Source organism: Calonectris borealis, chromosome 12 (assembly GCF_964195595.1).
Source record: "Calonectris borealis chromosome 12, bCalBor7.hap1.2, whole genome shotgun sequence".
In the NCBI taxonomy this organism is placed as follows: domain Eukaryota; kingdom Metazoa; phylum Chordata; class Aves; order Procellariiformes; family Procellariidae; genus Calonectris; species Calonectris borealis.
In genome coordinates, this window is record NC_134323.1 from 4,191,631 (window position 1) to 4,215,734 (window position 24,104).

The 24,104-nt window shown below is 39.4% G+C and overlaps 1 protein-coding gene and 1 long non-coding RNA gene across 3 annotated transcripts in view; one reads left to right on the top strand and one right to left on the bottom strand.

Moving 5' to 3' along the window:
* Nucleotides 1-5,176, bottom strand: part of MMP2 (matrix metallopeptidase 2) — a 35,540-nt gene extending 30,364 nt beyond the window's left edge. The window contains exons 1-2 of the mRNA XM_075161108.1: nucleotides 4,845-5,176; nucleotides 320-546 (exon numbers count right to left, since the gene is read on the bottom strand). Of these exons, the coding sequence (XP_075017209.1) occupies nucleotides 320-546; nucleotides 4,845-4,988 (371 nt within the window). The 5' untranslated portion in view covers nucleotides 4,989-5,176. The remainder of the gene's footprint in view (nucleotides 1-319; nucleotides 547-4,844) is intronic.
* LOC142087188 (uncharacterized) overlaps nucleotides 1-24,104 on the top strand; it is a 116,899-nt gene that overhangs the window by 73,401 nt on the left and 19,394 nt on the right. The gene's annotated exons all lie outside the window — the stretch shown is intronic.

Genomic DNA, 24,104 nt, shown 5'->3' on the forward strand with positions numbered 1-24,104 from the left:
ACAGCAGATGAGCAGGTGAGATATTCCTGCTCCAGTTCCCTTAGGATGCTTGCAGCAGAGCAAAGAATAAAACCAAAATCTCTTTAGTCTCAACCAGAACCATAAAGCTGATCTTTAGATTATTATTCCTGAAATTTTGTAATTTGAAATCTCAGAGGTGTTTGCTAGTTTGGTAGTTATCCAAACACAAAGAGATTCTAATTCAAGAAACCCTGTTTAGCCCACTAAGCAGCTACTCCACTTCTAAGTGTCTTGTTTGATTGGTTCTCAAAAGCGCTATGGCTATGTATGAGCAAAACCCAACGTCACCAGTCAGTACCTGTATGTTATATGATTCTTTTCCCATTTTGGCTTTCTTGGAAAGAAGTTGTAATTGGCTACATCTGGGTTACCACAGCGGGGTTTCTTCATTGTCTCAATAGTATTTTGATCCAAATCTCCTGTTTCAGGCAGCCCAAAAAATTTCTGCATTTTCTTCAAAGTATCTTTCAGGACAAATAAATTGCAATTGTCTTTTGGGCACCCATAGTATTTATTCAGGTATTGCTTGGGAAAAAAGCACAGAACAAAGACTTTAAAATTCATAAAAGAAGTAGTTAATCATTACAAATAAATACTGTAATTCCATGTTAACTTTCCATCTGTAATTTGCAAGCTTTCTTTTCAAAATTACTATTATTAGTAACTGAGAGACCAGCAGAATCTCCTTAATTGACACAAACCATCCTTGATCACACAACATTGCTAATTAAGCAATCATTTCCACTATTAGCTATCACCTTTACTTAATGAATTGCTTTATTAGTAAGTAGAGCATAGAGCTTTAATGTAGAACTACAAAGTAAAAATGGGTTTATCTTTTTTGGTTCTTTATGATGTATAAATCTGCTTAGAGTTTTAGATTTTGTGTATTTTTTTCTTGGAAGACTCTATGGATTATTGAGAAACTTGTCAAGGTATCAAAGCAACCACACAAATGAGACCACATTAGTTGACAAGGAAAAATAAAAAGCATTGTTTATTCAAACTGCATACAGCTATTTGAATGTTGTGTGTTTGATTTTGAGTCAAACATTGCAAAGACCTGAGGAAGGTGGTCTTTGGTAACATCTCACTTGCCTGGACACTGCAGCCAATCAATATCTGCATACTTAAAACTCCATCGAACACTCCAGCAGATTGTGGCCAGACTGGTCTTTCTGATACAACCATGATGGCAGATCACAAAATTATCTCGTCTTAGAAATCCCATTATTTTCATCTCTTATCCAAAATAATACCCACCCAAGTCTCCTCCACTTTCCGTTTTGATCAGTATGACCTAATTAGCAGGTGCAGTGCAGTTAAAAAAAAATTTAAAAAAAAAGTCTGACTGTTGTTTGCTGCTGCCTCTAATCCCAGAGGAGTAACGGTTAGCCTGTTCCCTGGCAATTGTTCCAGGTAAGCAGCCATGTCTTTCAGATGTGTGTTGATAAGCTGCGTATTTATGTTAAACTAAAGTGTAGATAAACAGCTGTGGTCCATACATGGTCCCCACCTTTGTGCAATACACAAGTGAGCTCACACAAACAATTCAGTATTTAGTATTTCTTCCCTTAGGTTCAGTGTTGACTGGCTTCTTGGGGTAGGGACCAACCCCGAGAGAATGCCTGGCAGTCTCTAGCACGTGGTGAAACCTGCCATAAAAACATAGTCATTCAAATGAAAAAGAGTGACAAGAAGCAAACGAGAAGATTTCCGGTTATATCTTCAGCAACGGTATAAAATCCTTTGTCAACCCTGTTCCTATCTGGAGACTAACAAACATGGCCACGCAACAGACTGCTGGCTAGCTAGAGGTTTTGGATTCAGTGTTTGGATCCAGACTGAATTTGAGGAAACCTGTAGCTCAAGCTATTGCCTTAGCTTGGGCTGTTGCACAGATAGGCTCAGTGATGCTGTTTAGGTTACGTACAGCGTTAGATTGTTGAATTTATATCCTCACTGGGGAATAGATAAATGGATTATGATGATGATGTTAGTTTGGGTACTTCCATAATGATAATAATCTATTATAATCTAATTATTTTCATTCACAGGTTCTAAACAGCTTGACTAAACTATCTGGCATTCTAGGCTTTATCCAGTAAAGCGAATCTTATGGTTCTCTTGCACAGAGATTTCAGGAACTCCACACTCAAGTCTGAGTTTGCAATATTTTATGCCTAGCTCTAAAAGAAAAGCTACAGCCATGTCAAATGGCAGGTGTTCCCAAACCGATGTGTAGGCCACCCAAATTGGTGCTTAGCATGGCATAGAGCTGAGAGATGCCCTTGCCAATGATGCTGTTAGACAGGAAGGTTTCAAGTTACTGATCTTTCCAGTAAAATGGTCTGTAGCAGAGGAAGAAGCATCCTTCAGGTATTACATCCAAAATATTAACTACAAATTCAAGGTAGGAAAACACCATAAATAAGGTAAAGGTATATTTGCCAAAAATGCATCAGAAATATCAGAAAGAATTATTTCTAACTGAGATTACAAGAAGCCTGACAAAATGACTGCACATTTAAGTTCTTGCGCCAGGAATTATTCCTAAGAGAAACCGTACTTTATGTATCTAATTAATTGACTGTTCACCCAGGAGACTGGGGATAAGACCACTACATCAGCAAAATATAGCAAAGAATATTTGATGACTGCAGTTGGTCAAGCCTGGATTTCACCACCACCTCATTAAGTCCAGACGTTCCTCATCTACCCTGCATAGGAAATGGTTCAGAGCTTACTCAGAAAAAGGATTTCATCAAGGTGTTACACCATTTCCTTCAGAAGGTCCTCCATCCACCTACTGACTAAGCACAGACTATGCCTAGTTTTTGTGATTTTTATAACCTCTGATGTGGTATTTCTCCAGTGGAGGCTGCGGCACTGGCAAATAATGGACACAGAATGGTTTCACCTTTGCTACCACTAAGCTTCTGTCTATTCATAGTTAATGGGGCCTGGTGGAAATTACGTGAAATGCATTAAGAACATAATCAAACAGGCCAGTTTGGTGGATCTGTTCTTATCCCAATTTTCATTTTAATGTCAGTTGATAGATTTTCTTATGCTTCTGTTTGCATCTCCCTGTGAGGTACCATGGTATAATATAGACTATACATCAGAACTGAAGTTTACTGAAAAAGCAGGATGCTGCTCTTGCCATTTTAGGTTTGGGAGTAAGATATACAACCAAAAATATAAAATGAGGCAAGGTAAAGAATTTTACTTGCTAGGATTCTAAATAAAAAGCTAACCCCTCTCAGTTTTTCCTAAAATGGAGATTTTACTGAAGATGAGAAATGAACATAACCAGCTGTTCAATGAGAAGAGAATCTTGAAGAAAATGTAGTGTCTATGTAAACCACATCTTGGCCTAGGCTGCGAAATTCAGTTTCCCCAGAGTCAGCAGGGAGCTGTGGTGATCTGGAATTTTGATCCAGCCCATTAATGAAACGGGGTCCAGCTGCAACATAGCAATTTGTGTTCTGATGCTGAGTGTTGGGGCTGTTCCGATGGAGGGTGTGAGGGAAAGGCAGCCAGTTAGCATTACCCAAGATTACTACAAGAAGACAAAGGAGAACTGCAGTGTTAAACCAGCTTGTAATTTTCCTCTGAGTACACATAATAAATAGGTTGTTCGAAAGAAACAGATGAGGGGAGATGTGGATTGCTGTTATTGAATAAAAGCCTGACTGTGTCTAAGAAAATAGATTATTTAAGAGTGGTTAAATTACTATTAGACGTGTGGGACCCCACTCTCCTCTCCCACATGCACTGCCTGCCCATCCCCTGGCTGCTGTGCTGCTAAGGCAAAACCTTGGGTGAATTTGTTTTGTTAAAGGCTGAGGAGTGCCCTTTTTGGGTCAGTTTGTCTGTTTTTCCTAAACTTTCTACCACAGCTCCCATCTGGAAATTCTCTGTCTACCCTCCCCCAGACCTTCTTTAACCTGGCAAGCTTTCCCAAGATGCACACCAACTCCTAAAGAAAAGTGACCAACTTTCAAACCTCTATGTCCTAAAATAAGAATAATTTATCTCAATCTTCCTTAAAATGGACTTACTGCTGAAGAAGAGAAATGTCTATAATTTACATGCTAAAATAAGGATAATCCATCTCAATCTCCCCTTAAATCTCCCCATAATGTCATTTTTATGAAGGTCCACAGGGCTAAAATAAGGTTTGAATAAAATGCTGTAGAGTTACAGCTATAACTTTCTAATGTCACAGAAATCCAAACTCCTTTTTTTGTTCCAGATTGAATTTGGAAAAAAATATTTCTTTAAACCTTTTATGAGATTTTTTTCCAAAGTCAAAACTAGTCACAATGGCTTCTAAAACTCGAGCCAGCTTTCAATTGTAATTGTCCCTTAAAGCTGTGTTTATGCAACGCACGGTAAACAATCCGGAAAACAAACTTCTGAAAGCTGTGATACATGCATTAAGTGAGTCTCAACAGCCCTCATTTCTACTTGATTTAAGTAAAAAAATTAATGTCTCTTATTTGCCCTACTTCCCTCTTACCATTGCAATCTTTTGATTATAGTCGCGATGATTTAATGAAATTATTTTCTGTGTTCAGACTTAAGGAAAAAAAAACAACTTTCTTTGCCGGCTTTAAAAATTTTAAGAGAGGAAACATTACTTGGCTCTAGTTTTAACTTTTGAAAGCTGATACCTTTGCTAGCTAGCTAGCGCTTCCAGAGACTCTAGGGAGAGAATGCTACAGTCATTCCTTAGCCTCAGCTGAAACAAGAAAGAAACATCTGCTCATGAAACAACAATATAAATCTGAAGCAAAGATGAAACCAACACTTACCACTGCTAGTTCTTTGTCTGTTTTGGGAGTGCTGTCTCCAGGAAATTTAATGATTGGTGACGGTGCAGCTAAAGTTTTGTTAAAAAGATATACTTGGATTAATAGTACTTTAAAAACGAAGCCACAGACAACGTGAGTCTTCATTCTGCCTAAACTTGTGCTCGCCTCTTTGGAAAAAGATTTTCCCCGACCGCCTGTCCTTTACTTTAGCTGCACAGTGCACCAGTTGCTTATCTGCACATCTTAACTCTCTGCACCGTTTTCTCTTTTGCTTGCTCTAGCAATTCCTTTGTATGTTTAAAACATCCAGATGCGCAGTCTCAAGCTACCACAAGAGGAAGTCTGAAAACTAGTGGAAACATGAGAAAAGGGCAGTTACCAGATGTGATTGCTGTGATTTTAAGGTAGCAACAGGCAGATACTTATTACTGCTGAAAGAGGCCACATTTTCTCCTCATTTGCATATATGAAGGTATTTAGTTATGCCAGAGACCAGCAAAAGGCAAAATCTGACTTAAACTTGAAGATGAAGTGTCCCACATATATTTTCAATTAAAAAAAAAATTCCTAAATATTATTTTCCTGGCTAAGTATTTTTATTATTTTTTAGCCCATTTTCTTGCCACAGACATAATAATCTCTTTAGCCATGTGTGGTTACGCTCCTACACAGTACCTTACAGTAAACATTTTGATTATGGATTTTGAGGCAGACCCTGCACGGGCCAGCGCAGCCGAGTGAGGCTTCTTGTCCCTCTGCTGCTTAGGCTGCACAAACGGTAGGTCTGTGTACACGGGGCTCACCCGCGCTTGGCGTGAGCGTCGCTCCCTCCCTGGTCTGTGCAGAACGTGTGTGCAGAGCGCTCTGAATAAGATTCTTATGGCTTGTTTGGTTTTAAAACCAGCTTAAGGCTTTGCCACCAACAGGCATGGTGTATCATCTTAATCTACGGGGTAAGAGATCATCAGGCAGATTCAGCAATAGAAATTATCCTCATTAATTGACGTCAGGGGAATTGTACAAAATTCAGGGTTTGCTTCTGCTGGGGATTTGGTCTGCTGGTGCAGCTGCCTTAGTCTAAAATTCTAGTGTAAGTACGGCCATTGTCATGGACAGTCTTTTTATTGTGTCATTCATAATATTGCCAGCTTTGAGATGCTATTGCAAGCAGAATATTTTTTTAGCTGAATATCCCTAACCTAGGGGGGACTTTTTAAGACGGGAGGCTGGTAATTCTGCATGAATGCAAACTGTGTTCTGGCCAGCCAAGTCACAGAACAGTTTCTATTAAACATGAGTCCAGCCATCACGGTTCCTCTGAGCTGTATATCAGCATAAAGGTTGTCACAGCTTCCCACTGAATGTTAAATGAAAGTTTTCCGGATATGTTTCTTGTTACCAAATAGGGCTACTAATGAAAAGGAAATATTTTGCTGGTGGTTGGTACTTTATAAATAATATTTTGATATTTGATTGTAAATAGTTAATATTGACAGTTCTTTGATTTATGCTAATATCAAGCTATTGCTAACTGTACCTCATCATCTATGAACTGAATAGTCTTATATAAAGGCAAGGATTTCAAAGGGTGGGCTGAGGGGTTCAGAGACAAAGCATTAGCAGGAGCTTTTGCTGCCCGTGTAGTTCCGTTGACAACCCAACACAGCAGCTGTATTCACCCAGCTGTATGCTGGGTGAAGCAGCTGATTTAACGCTCAAGAGAGAAAAAAGAGTTACGGGAACTTTGTACATGAACGGAGCTTTCTTTGTAAGCAAGTAGCTTTGTATTTATGCCCTCTCATCCTTTCATGTATGATTCCAACGGCACTTGAGTGACGGTGAACAACTTTCCCCTAATCGTTTGGCTTTGAAATTACATCTTCTCTTTTAGTTTTTCCCCATCAGCAAAAAACCACAGTCATTTCTAGGAGTTGCCTTAATAAATGGCAGTTCTGCAAATATGATCCAGTTTTTCCACAGCCCTGCACTTGGTTGTGGGGAATGACTCTCCTTTGTTTGTGATGACAGCTCATATTTGTGTCTGGCCACGTGAAACTGTAAGAGGACAAAGGCTAAGAAAGCCTTCACTAGATGTGCCAAGTTACTCTTAACGTACCCTTAATTAAGCAAGTAAAAATATTATGAGTTTTGTTGCAAGATTCTGCAGTTATCGCTGTGCTCTTGAGTAGGTCAAGGGCTGCTGTAAATCTTAAAGCATAAAACCCATGTCATTTTCATAAGAATTTTAATGTAATTTATGATGGCTTAGTAGTTTTCATTTAGAAGGGTACTGCAGTGAAGCTGTTTAAAGCCAAATGTGTCCTGGCACATTCCTGTTGCACTCATAAGCCTCATTGAAATCTAACGAATGCTCAATTCTCACTGTGTCCTAATGAACGTTGAATCAGAAATGGATGAGGAAACTTTTGAATGAGCTGTGAGGTCTGTGCAGTTTGAAAATCTCACTGTGTTTTGTTTCTTATCTTTGCTGGCAGTGAGAGTAGGTGGAGGTCACCTTCTAAGTACATTTTCTCAAAAAAATCGCCAAAGTAACAGAAACCATACAGTCCTGCAATGCAGCATTGTTCCTCACCTTTGATTGCAGTTTTGCTGGTAAACTGCTTTGCTGGTACTACTTCAGCTAATGAGCAGTTAAGCAAGTTATGTTCCATTAAGAAACATAATATGTAATGGGATTTATGGGTACTGGGTGAACACATATATTGAGTTTCTGACCATTCAGTGAAAAGCGTTCTCTTCCATTAGCACATGAGATCAGTAGCAGTTTATGAGATGCTAGCTGAAGTGCCCTCTTTCCGATAAGCAAAGCAAAATAAACGCTGGTGACACTTCTTTGTGGGAGTAGAAGTCCTATTGTATTATGACTAAATTTGGGGTAAAATGTTTCTTATGTCCTTATGTTTCTCTTTAAGCTCCATGGGATCATCCTGTTCTCAGTGTGCTACAGGGGTGCTGCTTTTTCAGGCTAGGAATGCAGTGGTGCTAAATCCTGAAAGTAAGGAAATTCTGCTGCTGGCAGGCCTCTGCCTTGAGCCAGAGATTGGGCTAGATGACTTCCTGGGGTCTGTTACAGCCCAAATTACTCCATGATCCTATCACTCTTGCTGAATTTGAAAAGACACGGTATGATGTGTTTTCTGTTCTCAGACTAGATAAGCTTAAAATCAGGGAGACAGACTCTGAAACATTTGAACTGATGTATTTTGACATTGACAGATTGACGGTTTAACTGCTATTAATGTTTAGTGCATAAACATTCCTCTACACTCCATACTCTGAAGAGATTACCTCTAACATTAATTAGTGACTTCTGAAGAGATTCCTGGAAGTTAAAAATTAAGGAAAGCAGCAATACAAAACAAAGAGAAAGAGGAAAAAGCCCCCCTGAGAAAGGAACATAAGGCCATCTACCAGCTTCATGGGAAGAGCTGAAAGAGTAACCTAGATCTCCTTTCTCTTACCTTAATACTCACTCTACGAGATATTTTGTCTATGTGCATAGATGCTACCTCTGGATTAGCTACAGCAAATGAACACAGTTATGACTACAACTACAGCCTTTATGTATTTGTGAAAAAATTCATTTCAATGTTGCATATAACTTCCATATTAGGTAAGATATTTATTTGATATATACATTAATTTATTTCTCCCGAGTCATAAAAAGCTCCCCTCTAGTTACCATGTTTGTTTCAGGTTAGAACCATTCCATATTGAAAATTTTAAACCATCTACTTTATGAGTAAGATGCCAGATTTGATTTCTAAATGCCTACTTTCATGCATTAATAGGAACTGTATGGCAAAAACCACACAGTCCGAGATGGCAAATGCCTCTTTTGAGGCCATACTTCAGTAATAACAGTAAAAAGGGAATCATGATGTCTTGTGAGCTGTAAGCTACATATCTCAGTAGATCTGACTATGATAAGAGACACATGAGCGTGTATTAACATGCTGTTTTTATCAAAGGATTTTTCTGTTTTCAGAAAATTATTTTTGAAATGATTCAGGAGCACTCAGCAGTTTCAGGATTAGACTTCAGATGGTGTCCTGGGTAATTTGCTGACAGAGTAGTCATTCCTCCAGAAATGCACTGCATTGATTCCCAACTGTCACCAATTTCAAAGTTTTATCAAAAGCTGATGATTTCCTGGTGGTTCCAGAGGAATACGTTAGGCAGAGTGTCAGTGAGCACAGTCCATGGGAGAATGATGGATTTATCTGTAGTGGGGTTTCATGTTTTAAATTGAAACCTGTTGCTAGGCTGAAGAAACAAATAATCATCAGAACAATTAAGATCTCAAGAAAGCAGCTGATCATCTGATTACAGAGTCAGCTGGCTGTAACTGGGTGCAGTAAACTATTGCGGTACATGTATATAACCTCTTCCTGTATTTGTTACTTCTTCCAGGTTCTGCGCTGTCAGTTTAGGAAGCAAAACAACAATTCGATTAATGTAGATGGACTTGCATTGATTTTAGCAGGGTTCTTCAAAAAGAAATAACAGATTAAAATTGTCAGAAAGAGCCAGTGTGGTGATCTCGGTGTGTTTCATTTGGAGCTTTTAAGCGACTGGAAAAGCTGAAGCTCAAGTGATGGAGAAGTTTGCCTGGGCGTCAGGAAAGGTGCCCATGGCACTATCCCAGCTCCAGTTTATCCAGGCTTTTGGCTCCTTCTCAGTTTGCCAGCGTTGCCTTGGGACTCACTCTCTTTGCACGGATCCTGTTCTGTAATTTCTCCTGGATCCTCATTCCGGTGCCCCCTTTCTTCCTGTCTGAGGAAGAGGAGTTTATAAGGACCAGGAAACCGAAGAGCTTATGGAAGAAAGCACGGGACTGGACTAAGCTAAAGGAACGATTCTGGTGCATTTTGCCACATGTCTGACTTGCAGGGCACTGCAGTAGAAAGTAGCAAGGCTACCAGTGTGGTGCCAGACTGAAGCCCCACTGAACCTGAGGTGCATATGTATCATTTATCTACTCACTGCTCTTTCTCAGTGGTACCTCTGCTGAAGATGGATCTTCTATGCAAGTAATAGTATTAATATACTAAGGGACTGCATTCTTCCTGGTGTTTGGCACTGGTAAGACACTAAGCTCCAAGTACCTGCCATTCGGTGCCTGTAACAGAACTAACGGGTGTCTGCTGCAGTTGACTGATGGAGACATGTGCCCCTGTAGGAACCGAGAAAGGCATAATATTAGCAGTTTATCTGTTTTAGTAAAGTTGTCTCCAGGAAGCAATGATTAGTCACAGCAGTCCCCGTTTGAGTTTAAAAGGATTAATAACTTCAGTGAGAACTCATTTATATTGCAGGCAAGGGAGCTCATCTAAGACATGTATGTTGAAGGGTTGATCCTAACAGAACATAAGCCTTAAACATCCACATCATTTATTATCTAGCTATGTTCTCTGCCTGCTCAGCGGCTGGCTCAGACTCCAGTGATCTAATTCACCATGTCTGACCACCACATGAGGGAGTCTTTAAACTGTTGGAAATCAGTGTGTGTGTGTGTGTGCGTGCACAGAGGGGTGAGAGCGGGACAATGTACAAAGGGTCAACAGTTGGTACCAGATGTGATTTTCAGCATTTAAGGTAGCAATTATATTTTTGCTTTTGTTTCTCTCATCCCTTCTGTTTTGGGAGGTTAGGTCCTAAGGATGTGAAGTTCCGTTGACACATGGATTTCATTTGTTAGCTTGCTACTAAATTAGAAATGAATTTTAAGTAAATCTGTTACTCCCGACAAAGCATTTTCCATTGCATTTGTTCGTTATGCTTCTGCCTGAACCAGAAATTCCTGCTTGTGTCCTCAGCTGGTGTTAATTGGCATTGCAAAGCTTCTGTTGGGTGAATTAGTTCAGCGGAAATACGCTGAACTACTTTGGGCAAAACCCCAGGCCGAGGTACATGTGTCACCAGGACAAACTTCTTTGTGCCTTCTTAACACTGCCAGATAGTCTAGAGAAGGTTTAAAATGCAGACTCCTTTGATAAATTTATCTCTTGCTCCTACACATTTTCCCAATGTAATTCTGTTTTAACTATATTAATTTCAAGTATCTGGTAGGATAAAGTGACATCTGGTGAGTTCTTGTAACTTGAATTTGGGGCGTTTTGATTACTCATTGCTGTTGAGCATCCTGCTAGCTAGTTAGTTCAGAAATCATAAAACCTTTGTGAATTTGGTTAGAAACCAATTTCAGACACTTCTATTTGAAGCTGGTCATTGCCTGCTCGTCACCCTTGAATTTCAGACAGAGAATAGATATAATTAAAAAAATATGTATTTTAGGTATGTCCATTTAGAGACTGATTATAGTAAGTAGCATATGCCTGACCTATTAACTGTTAAGGTCACTAATTGAAGTCTGTCTTCAGTGAAAATTATGCCAATAAAATGGAAAGCATAGTGCTTTCACTAAAAATGACGTAGTTTAATAATTCGAGGGATGTGAATGGGGAAATATTCCTAAATCGACATAAATAGAGCACAATATAAGGCAATTCCTTATGGTGAAATTGTGAAAATACTCTGAGAAATCGTTTCTATATAAGAGCAATTAATTAATAATAGAGATCATAAATTGGACTAGTGTGGAATATTGTAAAAGCATGTATTGATAATGTTTTTCAGAATGAGTCTGAAGAACTCCCTTCTAGCGTATGGGGCTGTTGAATTTAAAGGAAATCAGGTTGGTCTATTGGTCAAGATAAGCTGCTCGAGGAATGAAAAGCTGGAGTAAGGAGATGGCTCTGGCTTCCTGAAGGGCCTTCCATGTTAGCTCCAACAGGGCTGGCTGCCCACCCCATCTGTGGTTTGTAGAGAGAAAATAAAGTTAAACTGCTCCTCAGCAGTGAGGTGAGAAAAAGGTTTCAGTGTCAAGCTTTCAACTGCAGAGGTGTAAGAGGAAACCTTTATTTTGGAAAATGAGTCAAGCTGATTTTGAGTAAGGATTTTTTAGTTTTGAGTTATCGGTGTTCTCTGAGGACAGTGCATGTGTAAAGGGCACAGAAGACCTGCATTGCTTCCAATGTAAACCCAAGCACCCTGATTAAAACATGAAGCAGTGCATCAGTTTATATTATTTCAAAGAAAAACATCATGACTGAGAATCTGATTTTATACTTCTTTTTCTTGCTTTTCACATATTGACTCTTCCCCTTATTTTCAAGCATCCAATTCCAGAGTGATTTAAAATTGAGGTTATCACTTACCGTTAGAGTTTGCCCAGTTGGTTCCAACATATGAGAAATACCTAGCTATTTTGTGTTCATTTGTATTTCGCTTTGTGAAGTGTCATTTGGCCAATGGCTTCTCTATTTAAAAATAAACTGCATCTTGTGGATAAAATGTGCAGAACTAATTTGCCTTTAAAAGAAACTCCAGATCACTGGTGGCTCAGCAGAAGAATGAAGTCTCGATGCTTCTGTATTTGCTTAAGCTTGGCAAACTCAGCGTGATCATAACTAGCACTGGGCACAGATCCTGCCATCCATATTGATGTTGCCCTGCGTCGTATTTTGTCAGTGAGCCTGTTGATCTTAATGAGGCACCTTGCAGTGAAAGATGTGAGTAAGCATGATGGGATCTAGCCCTTAGCTAGTAAGGTAGCCACTACTACACATGTAGTAAGAGCAAGAGCTAAGTTGATGTGATTTTGTGATCAGCTCCTAAGCGCCATAGTACAGAGCTATGGAATTTCTGCTTTTCAAATTTTCAAAGACAGACCCTAAGGAGTACCTCACTGAGTGACCCATTTCTCAAATTCTGGGAAGAGGCACATTACTTACAAACAGTGCCACGCCAAAGCTTGACTATTCCCCGCCGCTGCTCTGTTTGTATTCATGGGAGATCTCTTTGCTGTAACAATCGGCAAGTGCAATGCTGAACATGTCAGAATAATAGTTCTGCTTGCTTTGCTGCTGCTGCCGTGCGGCCGCTTGTTGGTAGGCACTGTACATCTCACTTGTCATTATAATGCTAGTGTTCAGACACCGAGGGGCCTTAATTAATGACTTTGAAGATCTGGTCTTTTATAATTCATGACAGAACTTTAATTAAAATCAACTATATAGCAGTTGAACTAGCAAAGGATTTAAAGTGCACAATCTTTGATGGAGACAGTGATTCCCTCTGACCACTAGTGCTGTATGCTGAATGCAAATTCCATTTCATTACAGCAGATTCAGAGAACAGAATGGGCTTTTTTTGAAACAGAGAGGTCCCTGTTGTTATAGACACTGAAAAAATGGTAAGGCCAAGGGGCCTGCAGTCATTTGATTCCCCCTCCTGCCCCCTTTTCTCCTTCTAAAATCCTCATATATTTAAAATGTCTGTATTGGTAGGAAAAAAAAAAAGGACACAAATTTGTATGATGCTTATATACTCGTTTATTATTTGTAGAGATGGGGTGTTAAAATGCTGTGTACGGATCAGGTAGTCACTCCAGGACTCTTGCCAAGGCAGCAGGAGAATTCTTGTTTCACATAAAGGGAAACTGAGGGAGCACTTTCACTCAGACAACGTAGGGGAAATTCATGTATTTTTGAAGAGTTCAGCCTGGTGCAGTGATGAATTACATCTCTTTCTGGCCTATGTTATGATAACGGGACTTAAGCAAATATGCAGCAGAATATATTGCTGTAGATTGAATCTGTTGTGCCAGGGAACATGGTTTTCTTATGGCAGTTGAATTTGTTTCAGTTTATTTGGTCTTACTGTATACCTTGATTCACCTGAATTTCTTATCAAATATGTTTTTTATCTAGGGGACTTATACTGCTATCCCGTTACTGCAGTAACTTCCATGAAGTTATTTGGATGGACTTCATAGTCTTGCTGGTTACTCTGCCTTCTCAGGGTAAAAATTCAGAGGACATTTGCGGCTTTGATTTTACAACTGTGGGTTGTATTTTAAGGTTTATCATCTGGTCTGGTCTACAAAGAGATGGATCTTCCTTTCTGTGGGATTAGCTGATTGTTTGGGGTTGCTAAATTTCCCGATCCTGTGTATGGAGGCCAATCCACGATCTTACCATCAGAAACAAACAAACAAAACCAACCAACAAGAATAACTACCTGCTAGATACAAAAGCTAATAAATTAAACAAAATTTACAATTTAATAGAACTAAGCGAAATTGGTCAATAAGTCACATCAAGATCTTTCAAAAAAAAATTGCCTTGAGAGGGAGATGAATAATCAAAAAAATTGCATTTGAATAAATTAGTCACTGCAAGCTGGCAAAAATTCAAAAATGTCTCATTTACTAGCTCTAGAAATGGTTTAATAGTAGGAAAATATGATTCACAATTTTTCAGCAGTTGCTGAAAAAATGTGTTTGATAAATTTTGAACACCATTCAACCATCTGTACTTACCATCTTTACCTTTACAGTGGCAATAATTTCTTAGTTATAAATACAAAAATATAAATATATCTTATAAATATAAAATAACTTCCCTGGAAAGGAGACATTACTTGCTTTCTTCAGTGGTTGCTCTTGGTAATGTTACAGAAAGTTTGTTGATTTTACATTACTAAGTTTTCACGCAGTAATTCAACCAACTGCTAAAAACTGCAATTTGTAAACTGTTAAAATTTAATTCCTGGGCACAATCATGGGGGAGTTTTATCCGGAGTTTTTTATTTTGTTTTATCGTCAATTTGCTACAGTAAACTGTTACTCATGTTTGATTATTTAAGGCTGTTTGGCTGGCAGATATATTTGTATATGAGTCTTAATAGCACTGGGCTGTTACTGCACGTCCAGCCAGGGGCACCTGGGGCTGGGCTTGGGTCGTTTTCAGAATGTTAAACCAAAGTGAATGTCATCTAATTGCAGACTCTCCTCTGGTTGAGCAGTATTTTGTGGCATCATACTAGAAAAGCTTTGGATTATTTTCAAGCTCAGATGTGCAGAAGTATGTTCAGTGTCTATACCAAGATTGTTCAGTTACTGGCACTGCACGAGTAGCAGCAGCTGTTTAAGCGGGCTGCTAAGTAAATCAGGCTCATGGCTTTTATTTAGTGACTTACTTAGTATAATTAGGTATCGAGGTCAGCTTCTCTTCCTTTAATAAGATGTACTAGGTCATTGGTCCATCGCGGAGATCTCGGGAACAGAATCACAACCTCAAAGGTGCCAAAAAGGAGAAAAATTTAAGGGCACCATGGGAGTCCCAAAGGGGAGAAGTGAGGAAAGTCTACCAGCCCTCAGTGGTTAGGCAGGAGGTATTGAGTTCAAAGGAAAACCTCCATTAGAGTGAAAACCTGAACCAGCGGCACCACCTGCCTCTCCTTTAGCGGTCCGTGTTCGTTGTTAATGGGAATGACTGAATAAAGGCAGCATTTTAATGGTCAGTGAGAATGTTTCTATAAAGGGATTAAATTCCAACTTTTTGTCTTTCAACATTTTTATTACACTTCCTATGCTTTTTATGAGCTGTTAATTTCTTTCGTACTTGACCATTATTAATACAGGGCAAATAAATGGCTAAACTACTTCCAGAGGCAACTTGATGGGCCATACAGTATGTCTACACTTTCCTGTCAGGAAGACTGATTCTAGGGCCATTGGCACAAGTTTTATACTGGTTTTTGTTCCTGAATTTAAGGTGATATTAAATAATATTACCACTGTTGCACACAAAATCCGGATCACAAATTTTTTTTCTCTGTTTCAAAGAATAAAGTGCTTAAGGTTTTACACTGAAATCTAAATGGAGATTTACTTTGGTTTTATTTCTGGATTTCCTTTTCTCCCCTCTGCTGTGATGTAATAGAGAAAAATTTGAATTAGGAATTATGATCATAAGCCAATCAATACATGTTTTTTGATGATAGTAAAATAAGCAGTGGGAACTTCTGTGTACAATGATGGATTAAAAGGCATTACTGAAAACATGCCATCTTCTATGGTGCAGCAGCATCTGTACAGTATTACTGTTTCCTTTATTTTATTTTTTTAGCATTACCATCTGTGATGGAGTCATCTTCCTATTCCAGGAAGGGATACACTTTAAAATGCAGCAAGTCCTCTTGGTTTCAGCTCTTCACATTGAGAGTCTTTGCAACCTCAACAGTCAGAGTTAATTATCTTTTTCCGGTTGAACTCCTGAGTAGCTTTGGGAATGGCAGTCCACGTGTCACCTGAGATGAGACACGATGTTTTACCTAGAACACTGGTTACGTTCTGGACACTGCTTTACTGAGCTTTTGTCCACTTCTCTGGTGCTTGTGCTTGCAGTCTACAAATCTCTTTCAGGTAGTTTGCAAATGAGAAATCTGTAACCTTAAAGAAACAACTTTCTGCGTTCCCGAGGGGGAGGTAGGACATTTAGGCTTCTTTGGGTGTAAGTGATTTACCATTTATTTTGGTCTACAAAGATCTCATAAATTAAGACAAGAAGCTTTTTCACACTCTTGGTCCAAGACCCAGTCCTCCCTCTCCACCTCTTTCTGAGCATAGTGACGCCCAGCCTTTGCCACTGCCGATTGTGTGTAAGTTAATCTTCACTGTATTTCTAAAAGAACTGACCCGATACCTTTCCTGATGACAGAATTTAGTTTTTGCTTACCTTAATAATACCTGAGTTTGGGGGAAGGAGGGCTCTTTAGGTGTCCCAGCTACTCAAATGCTTTACTAAGTTTTGCATCTTGTGTCCATTGGAGATTTTTACACATTAGCTCTTCTGGTTTTCTGCAACAGACAGATTTCCCTCCCAGAATTCACCATTTCAAGGAATACTTGTGTGTATGTTGCTCATTAATTCAATTTTATATGACTTACCTGTAGACTGTTCTGTGCTAGGCTATTTCATAGGTACATTAGCTTGTATGCTTCCATTTTCATTTGTTTCACTTAAGTTCATCAGGCTCTTTAAGGTTCCCTGATATTGTGTGTAGAGCTGGGGCTATGATTGCTCGGCTCGTCATATCTCAAGATTTCAAAGTTTTGATATGGAGGGGGAAAAAAAAAGAAAGATCATCCTCAGCCTTCTGGATGGATTTAATTCTAATCAAGGAAACCTATTTATATTGATGTCAGATGAAATCCTAATAATCTGTAATATTGCAGATTACAAACTGCAGCCCTTGGCACAGTGAGTCTCTGACCTAATACAATGTCTCAGGAAAACCAGTCTAAGTGAGCACTGTTTATATTGCTTTCTGGTTTATTGCAGATACCATGAGAACTGATTCATAGCGATCGTTTGTTACTAATGTGAATATACAGACCTGAATCAATGAAATACGCAAGGAGGTAGGTCATTTCACGGCATGTACTCTAGAGGAATTTACACCTCATAGGTTGCACAAAACTCTTTATACTCTGGATCGATTTTTTGATTGTGTAAGAAATATAACTACTACTGATGTGTAAAATAAGAAGATAGCAGAAACGCATTGTTGGTGTATTAGATTCTCATAGTTTTAGGAAATGCACCATGCTTGATATAACTGCAAAAGAAAACCCAGTCCCTGTAAGGTTGGTGAAGGGAAGAATCTGTCTCTTCACTCAAACTTCTTAGACCTGCAATTAGTGCTGCTTTCCCCTCCAAAGTCGGAGCAAAATGTAACAGAGGATATTGCAGCTCTAGAGGAAGAGTCAAAACTATGATGGGAAATTTGTATCTTTTTTTCATTTTTTTTTAAAAACCTGTGTGTACTGGTACTGCACCATGTCCATTTTGGTGAGATTGCAACCAAATTATTAATAGTTTCTTCAAGATCTGGAAGAGAACTTTTTCCAAATTACAGGGTTCAACTGCCAATTGCTGCTTATTCTTGCAGAAACTCTTATGGCCTCAATTTGACAAAGCACTCCAGCACTTGTTTTTACTCAATAGTCATGTGAAACAAAAGAGATTAGTCTTATGCTTAAATGCTGAATTGGAATGTATTTGCTTGAAGAAAATTAAATGCATTTATCATTGCAAAGAATGTAAATTCTATACTGTCAAGTTCTAATGGGCTGAAGTTCAGTCAAAAGAATAGACTACTCATAAACAGTTCGAAGAGGAAAGCAGGCATAATAGCAAGAAGAATATCTAATACTTCCAAAGCACCTTTTACCCAATGAGTTCACATTGCTGTGTGCATAAAAATGATCAACATTTCAACACTTCTGTGAACTAAGCTGAATATCTCCTTTCTCATATGGGAAAGTCAAAGCACAAAGACTTTGAATGATTTATCTGCATGAATTGGTAGCAGAGCTAAGAATCAAATCTTGGCTTGACTCAATCTGCCATGGTATTATTGCTCATCCCAACTATTCAGTCATTTATACTACATAGAAGTGACATGCTCTGTCATTCAGCTGGATAAAAATAATTTAAAAATATGATTTCAGTACAGCTCTTACTCACCATTCTCCAAGTTCTTTTTATAAGAAGTTTGCCTTTTCTCTCCCATGACACCAAGCCTTGGATTTAAATTTTACTGCATTCATTCTACTTTTCATTTCCACCAAACAGTAAGTTTGGGCTGGCCAAGTCAACTTGTCCAGTGTTAATACACTGCTATAATAAAAGTGTGAATAGGCAAGGCTATGTGGAAAAATCATTCCCCTCTTACTGGTATATAATACTAGTTGTGAAGTCTGTTACTTGCTTCTCATTCTGAGAGCTATGCAGCAATGTATATTTAGAAGATGTCTAATATACTCCCCTGAAGCACGGGCAGAATGTTTTATCATACAACTCAGCAATGCTTCTCTCTCTCCCAGCCCCTGTGGGCTAAAGGTGCTGCCTCTCCTCTCTCCCCGTTGCGAGTCATGAGAATGGATTTTTTTACAGTTCTTTTTGTGTAGAATATACTGCTAAAAATAATTTTGTTCTCATTATGTAGTAAACTGGAATTTCTAGATCCTAAGGAAAATTGTGTAACTAAGAACATTATCATTGAATCATAGAATGGTTTGGGTTGGAAGGGACCTTTAAAGGTCATCTAGTCCAACATTATGAGTTCTTTACAACAAAAACCTTTGTGTTTTGACTGAGAACTTTTCAAGTGTAGTAAAACAAATAGCTGGTGTTTTACTCTTGAAAGTTTTGATGGTGGACTCTTCCTCTTGCAGACCTTGGAAGGTTGGCCATTCACTTCACTGGGCAACAGGACGGGTTCCTTACTTTAAAGACCTTTAATTGCTTTAAGGTTTAAGATTTCTATTGTATAGAAGCCAGATGCTTTTCTTAGTCCAGCTGTCTCTCTCACAATGTCTATATGGATATCCTACTTCTAGTTTACATGCTGCAGGTAACTTCTTAAATGCCATTACACTGAGGGAAATGACTATTAAACAATGGCACTCACTCCCTAGACCTGTTCCCCATATGTCTGACATATCTGCTTACTAACGGAAATGAGCTTTTATCATTGTTAACAATTAAGAGACAATAGAGTTGTGGGAAAGGGAGCTGGTTTTCTGCTCTGTCTGGCACATGAACAGCATCACTCTCAGGTAAATTTCAGTTACCAGATTTTTATTATCGGTGATGATACTTGAGCCCTTAGGATCAGACTTCTGAGTCCAGGTTGCATTTGCAGAGCTGGCAGCATGGAAAAAAAAAAGGAGGAAGGAAAATCACTTGCTTTGTAAATTGAGTAGACTTAGCCTGGAAGACATTGAGAGACACTAATGGTTCATTAAAGCACATTTTCATCATTTTTAGGTTCAAACAAAGTTTGGAGGGGGGGAAAAAAGAAGAGAGTTGTTAATAGTGTTTGTAGAAAAAAATATGTCAAGGTATCAGAGATATCATGCTGGATTGTAGGTCTTTTCTTTTTAAAAGGTGTGACATGCTCTTACTGCATTACCTGTTTTATGATGTGTTTCTCCTCCAGGAATTCAGCCTCACCCCATCATCTGGTTGCACACACCCACTTTTCTTTCTGCCCCTCCAGCGCACTCTCCAGAGGCACAGCTTGCGCTTGGCATTCAGTGTGAAACTCACTGCAATGGCATTTCTGAGTACCATCGTGGTCATGCTGTTTCTACTTCTGGTTACTTTACTACAAGAAACTTCTGTGACCAGCACTTTTTTAAATTCAGTTTTTTATTGTTGTCAAGGTCATAGTACAAAATAATTCAGAGATTAATTAGTTGTTTCTGCAAATTTGGTCAGAACATTTAGCAGCAGCTGTAATAATGAAATTCAAGCTGTTGCGGTTTGACCACTGGGTTGTTGGTGATTTAAGTCAAAGACACTTGCTAAATGGTTGTTAAGGTGAGTCAGGGGCCTCCCATCCCATGATTTAGCCACATCCCCGACTCCTAGGCAACATGCACCCACTGTTTCATTCAGATGCGACATTTCCAAAATTACTTCTCTTCTTTCTCAAATGTGTATGTGCCTTGGAGGCTCCAGCCTACGGGAAGCAGACACTGCTGCATGCTTTGCAAAATACCTGTCCTAAGTCTGGAAACATGGAATCGAATGAACTTTGAGGGGAGCTGAGCCATTCCCAGATTCTGGACATGCCAGGAAATATCTGCTGTGTCTTTGCTCTTCAGCACAAATTTAGTGTACAGAGCTACAGTTGGAAGGTTTGGGTTTGGGGTTTTTTTCTGCCTGATAATGCAAAACAATTGTCAGTGCCATCTAGCCAGCAAGTTCAGCTGAGATTATGGAGGCAGAGAAGCCAAGCCTGGTGAAATCTGTCCTGGAGTGTAACACTGGCACGCTAATTTGTGCCTATAGTATCTGGAGTACAGGAAATGTTGCATATTTTACTGGAGATCAGTGCCTGTTCTTCCCTGCACTTTCAGTAGTTGAGTGAACGAAACATGGGGATGACAGGAATGTGAGAGGCAACAAAGGCAGGTTGGGAGTGACCCCAGCTATGTATGTGTAGATATGAACGAGAGTGTGGAATGTGAAAACCCACATTTTTTAAACATAACAATATCAAAGAAAAAAACCACAAACAATGGAGCTGCATGTTTCAAAAACAACCCAGCGCGCTTGGGGTGTGATTAGGATAACATCAGGTGCCTTTCGGTTTGGTCTTACTGGCAATATTTGGGAAAGAACTAAATACTTAGTCAACAGGATGATAAAATATCCGCTGTATTCATGTGGCTTATTTGGCTTGTAAGAGGCAATTTCTCTTCCTTCATAAATTGGGGAGCTACCAGCTCCAGTATTGCTGTGTGGAGTGGTGAGTGTTGGTAATCCTTCTCAAACTGGATGTTGCAGAGGTGCAGTTGTCCCCCTAAGATCACAATTTTATGGATTCTGTGACTCGAATATGTTGTTGTATCCTCACTGTGGTAGGCAAAAAGCGGGCAAATAGGCAGGTCTTTATCCCTTTTATGAAGCCATGACTTGCAATCTCAGACCAACCTGACTCTGTCTTCTGGGTCCCGCGATCAACAGCACAAAGCTGCATGTCCTTCTGACTCTCACCAGGAGCCCCAGCACATCTCCGGCGGCTGCTGATGACTCCTTGCCTTTTGAGACCAGTGCTGAGAGGTCCCACTGCCACCCTTCCAGCTCTTTGACATCACCCTTTTAAGGCTTACTTTTCAGAAGTCCCCAAAATATTTAACACTGAAAAGCTGTTTTGTGTATGTTTGTCTGAGGATGCCTGTGGGAACATAGTGGGTATGTCATTAATCCTGGAGAAAGTTTGAAATGCAGCTTTGACTCCCAGTAAAGGCATGTTGGATTGGATAGCATTAGGTTATATTTCAGTAGAATAGAGCACAGCATTAAAACACTCTTAAAGAAGTGCAAAAAGAAAGTTGTCACTCTTAGTGCTTTCATTTCTCCTCTGGGAAGTACTGAAAGGGCTGTACCATGTGGGTTTGCTCATTAAATAGTGTGTTCAGTTCCTTTGCAATGGACAGTGTTACAAGCACAAGGTGAACTCCTAGCGTCTTCTCTCTAATGCATGATATTCAGGAAAAAATACAGTACCCTACTAGTTAGCCTGGTGTCCATAGCAGCTTCAGGTATAAAGCAGCTGACAAAATGTCAGTTGATACAATAACAGATAGTTTCCTGTGGACTACCGACTCTTTGCTAAGTATAAAAATTCTTCCTTTAATGAGACATGAGATTACTGACTGTATGACTTGTTTTGTTACTGGTATTAGAATACTGCCATGCTTCATTTATGAATGTTTGCATAAATCAACACATCTCATTCTTTAATAGGATGTACAATGCTAAGATCTTAACTTAGGCTAGAGTTGCTTCTTTCCTCATATTTTATGGAGCACATGGACTTGATTTTTAAATTTTTAATTCTAACACATCTTATTAAACGTGCAGGCATAGAGAAGCACCACCAGTCAAAGACATCATTATTATATGCATGGAGTGTTATCTTCTGCCTTTCTACCCTCATCATTCATTAATGATGCACAGAGGCTTGTCATTTGTCTTTTCAATTCTTTGACTTTATTTTATTGCTCATATTTTGTGACACATGGAGAGCTCTGTAGCAAGCATTCATCATCAGCCTTACGTATCTATGGAAATATCACTCTGTTAGGCCAGAAAAAGTACCTTTTGTTCTCTTTGTATTTTGCTTATGAACTTAGTCGAACATCACTTTCTTACTGATGCTGTTTCTTTCAGTCTTTAATTTTCTAAGACGACTACTAACACAGCTCTGCTGTATGCTGGAAAAGAAGCTAACCCATACAGCCTCTCCTTTATCTCATTTCATAGCTGCTCATGTGCCCTACTACACACCAGGTGTATTCCTCTGAACCTCAGCTGTAACTCCAGTTTACCATTCAGATAGTGACCTCAGGTGTGGTAAGATGCTGCTTAATCTTTGTAAATCTGCCCGATAGAAATCTCTTCTGCCAATTATGTTGGGTGTGCGTCTTTGCAAGGCAAGCTGTGGTCCACTGGGAACAGTGAGGAGACTATTAAAGCAGTTCTGACTTCTACGTGTCACTTTGGAAAGCCCCCCAAGACACTCTGATCATATAGTGTTTGGAGCATTTTGTGTTTTTCAAGTTCAGTTTAAAGAGCTTAATCAAACTTTCTGACACAACTGGCACACATTAACATTTTTCAGCTGTAAACACACAAAACCAGGAATTTCTAATTGCCAGTAATTAAAGTGTGTGGTTGGTTTTGAAATGTTTTCCTATTTTGAAGAAGTCTGAAGTGGTACAGCTCCCCAGTGACGTTCCCAAGGAGACAGAGGCCTGCCTGAGGCTGCCTTGCTGCCTCTCAAAAGGTAATAGGGGAAGAAACTGGGCTGTGTACTCATCGTGCATAAACATTGGAGCTGGGGCTACTGTTGTGTGTGTTCATAGCAAAAATTTACTTGGATGACTCTTTTTTTTTAAAAATTAATTAGCTCACCAAGCAAAATATCACTTAGCATCTTATAAGACATTTAAAAGGATCCTGGTGTGCATCACTTTTTTGCTGAAATGCTTCAAGAGCTCAGCAACACAAATCCGTACTGTCCCAGCAGAATGTGGGTGGCTTCCATTGCTTTATTAAAAACATCTACGAATGAAATGTTCTTTGGACTAGAGCTAACCCTGAATTACTCTGAAAGGATCCAGAGACCTACCAGTTAGGGGCCAAGTTATATGCATTTCCTCTGGGCTCTTTCGAGCTCTTTCGAGCACAGAGGAGGCAGTCCTTCTCCGATGCTTCAGTGCTTTATCCAAATGCTGACTATGGGAAACAGGGGGGAAAGGTCTCCTGGGGAATATGATATACTAGAACTGTCTCAGCTTCCTCTGGAGCATCTGGGGCTAATGACTGCCAAGAGGAACTTGATAGGGGGCATAGCCTAATCTAATATGGTAATTCCTCGGTTTTCGTGATAGCTTGATGCCTGACAAAAGCCACTGCTGCTTTTCTCTGTCCATGCACTCACAGAAGATTCTTGCATAATCTAGCTCGAGAGAAGAGCAGAGCTGCTGAGCCAGGGCTTGGCAGTCCATTCTCTAGGGATGCACTTGCAAGTATTTTTGCTTCTGAGTGGTATTTCTGGTGGCCACATCACAATTCGGTTTTCAAGCACTTGTCTTTTATTATCTCTCACAGGGTTTCTTGATCTTCCTGTCTCTTCTAGTCAGTTCAAAAATACAGTAAGAATACAGTAAGAGCAGCCTTTATTGTGGTGTTCTGGCACTTCTGTTTTCAGTTTCAGCTATAGTGAGGAAGCCCAGAAGGAAAAATGCCTTTTTTTTTTTTTTTTTTTTTTGACGAGGTTAACCATTTGGAGCCTGAATTGTTTCAG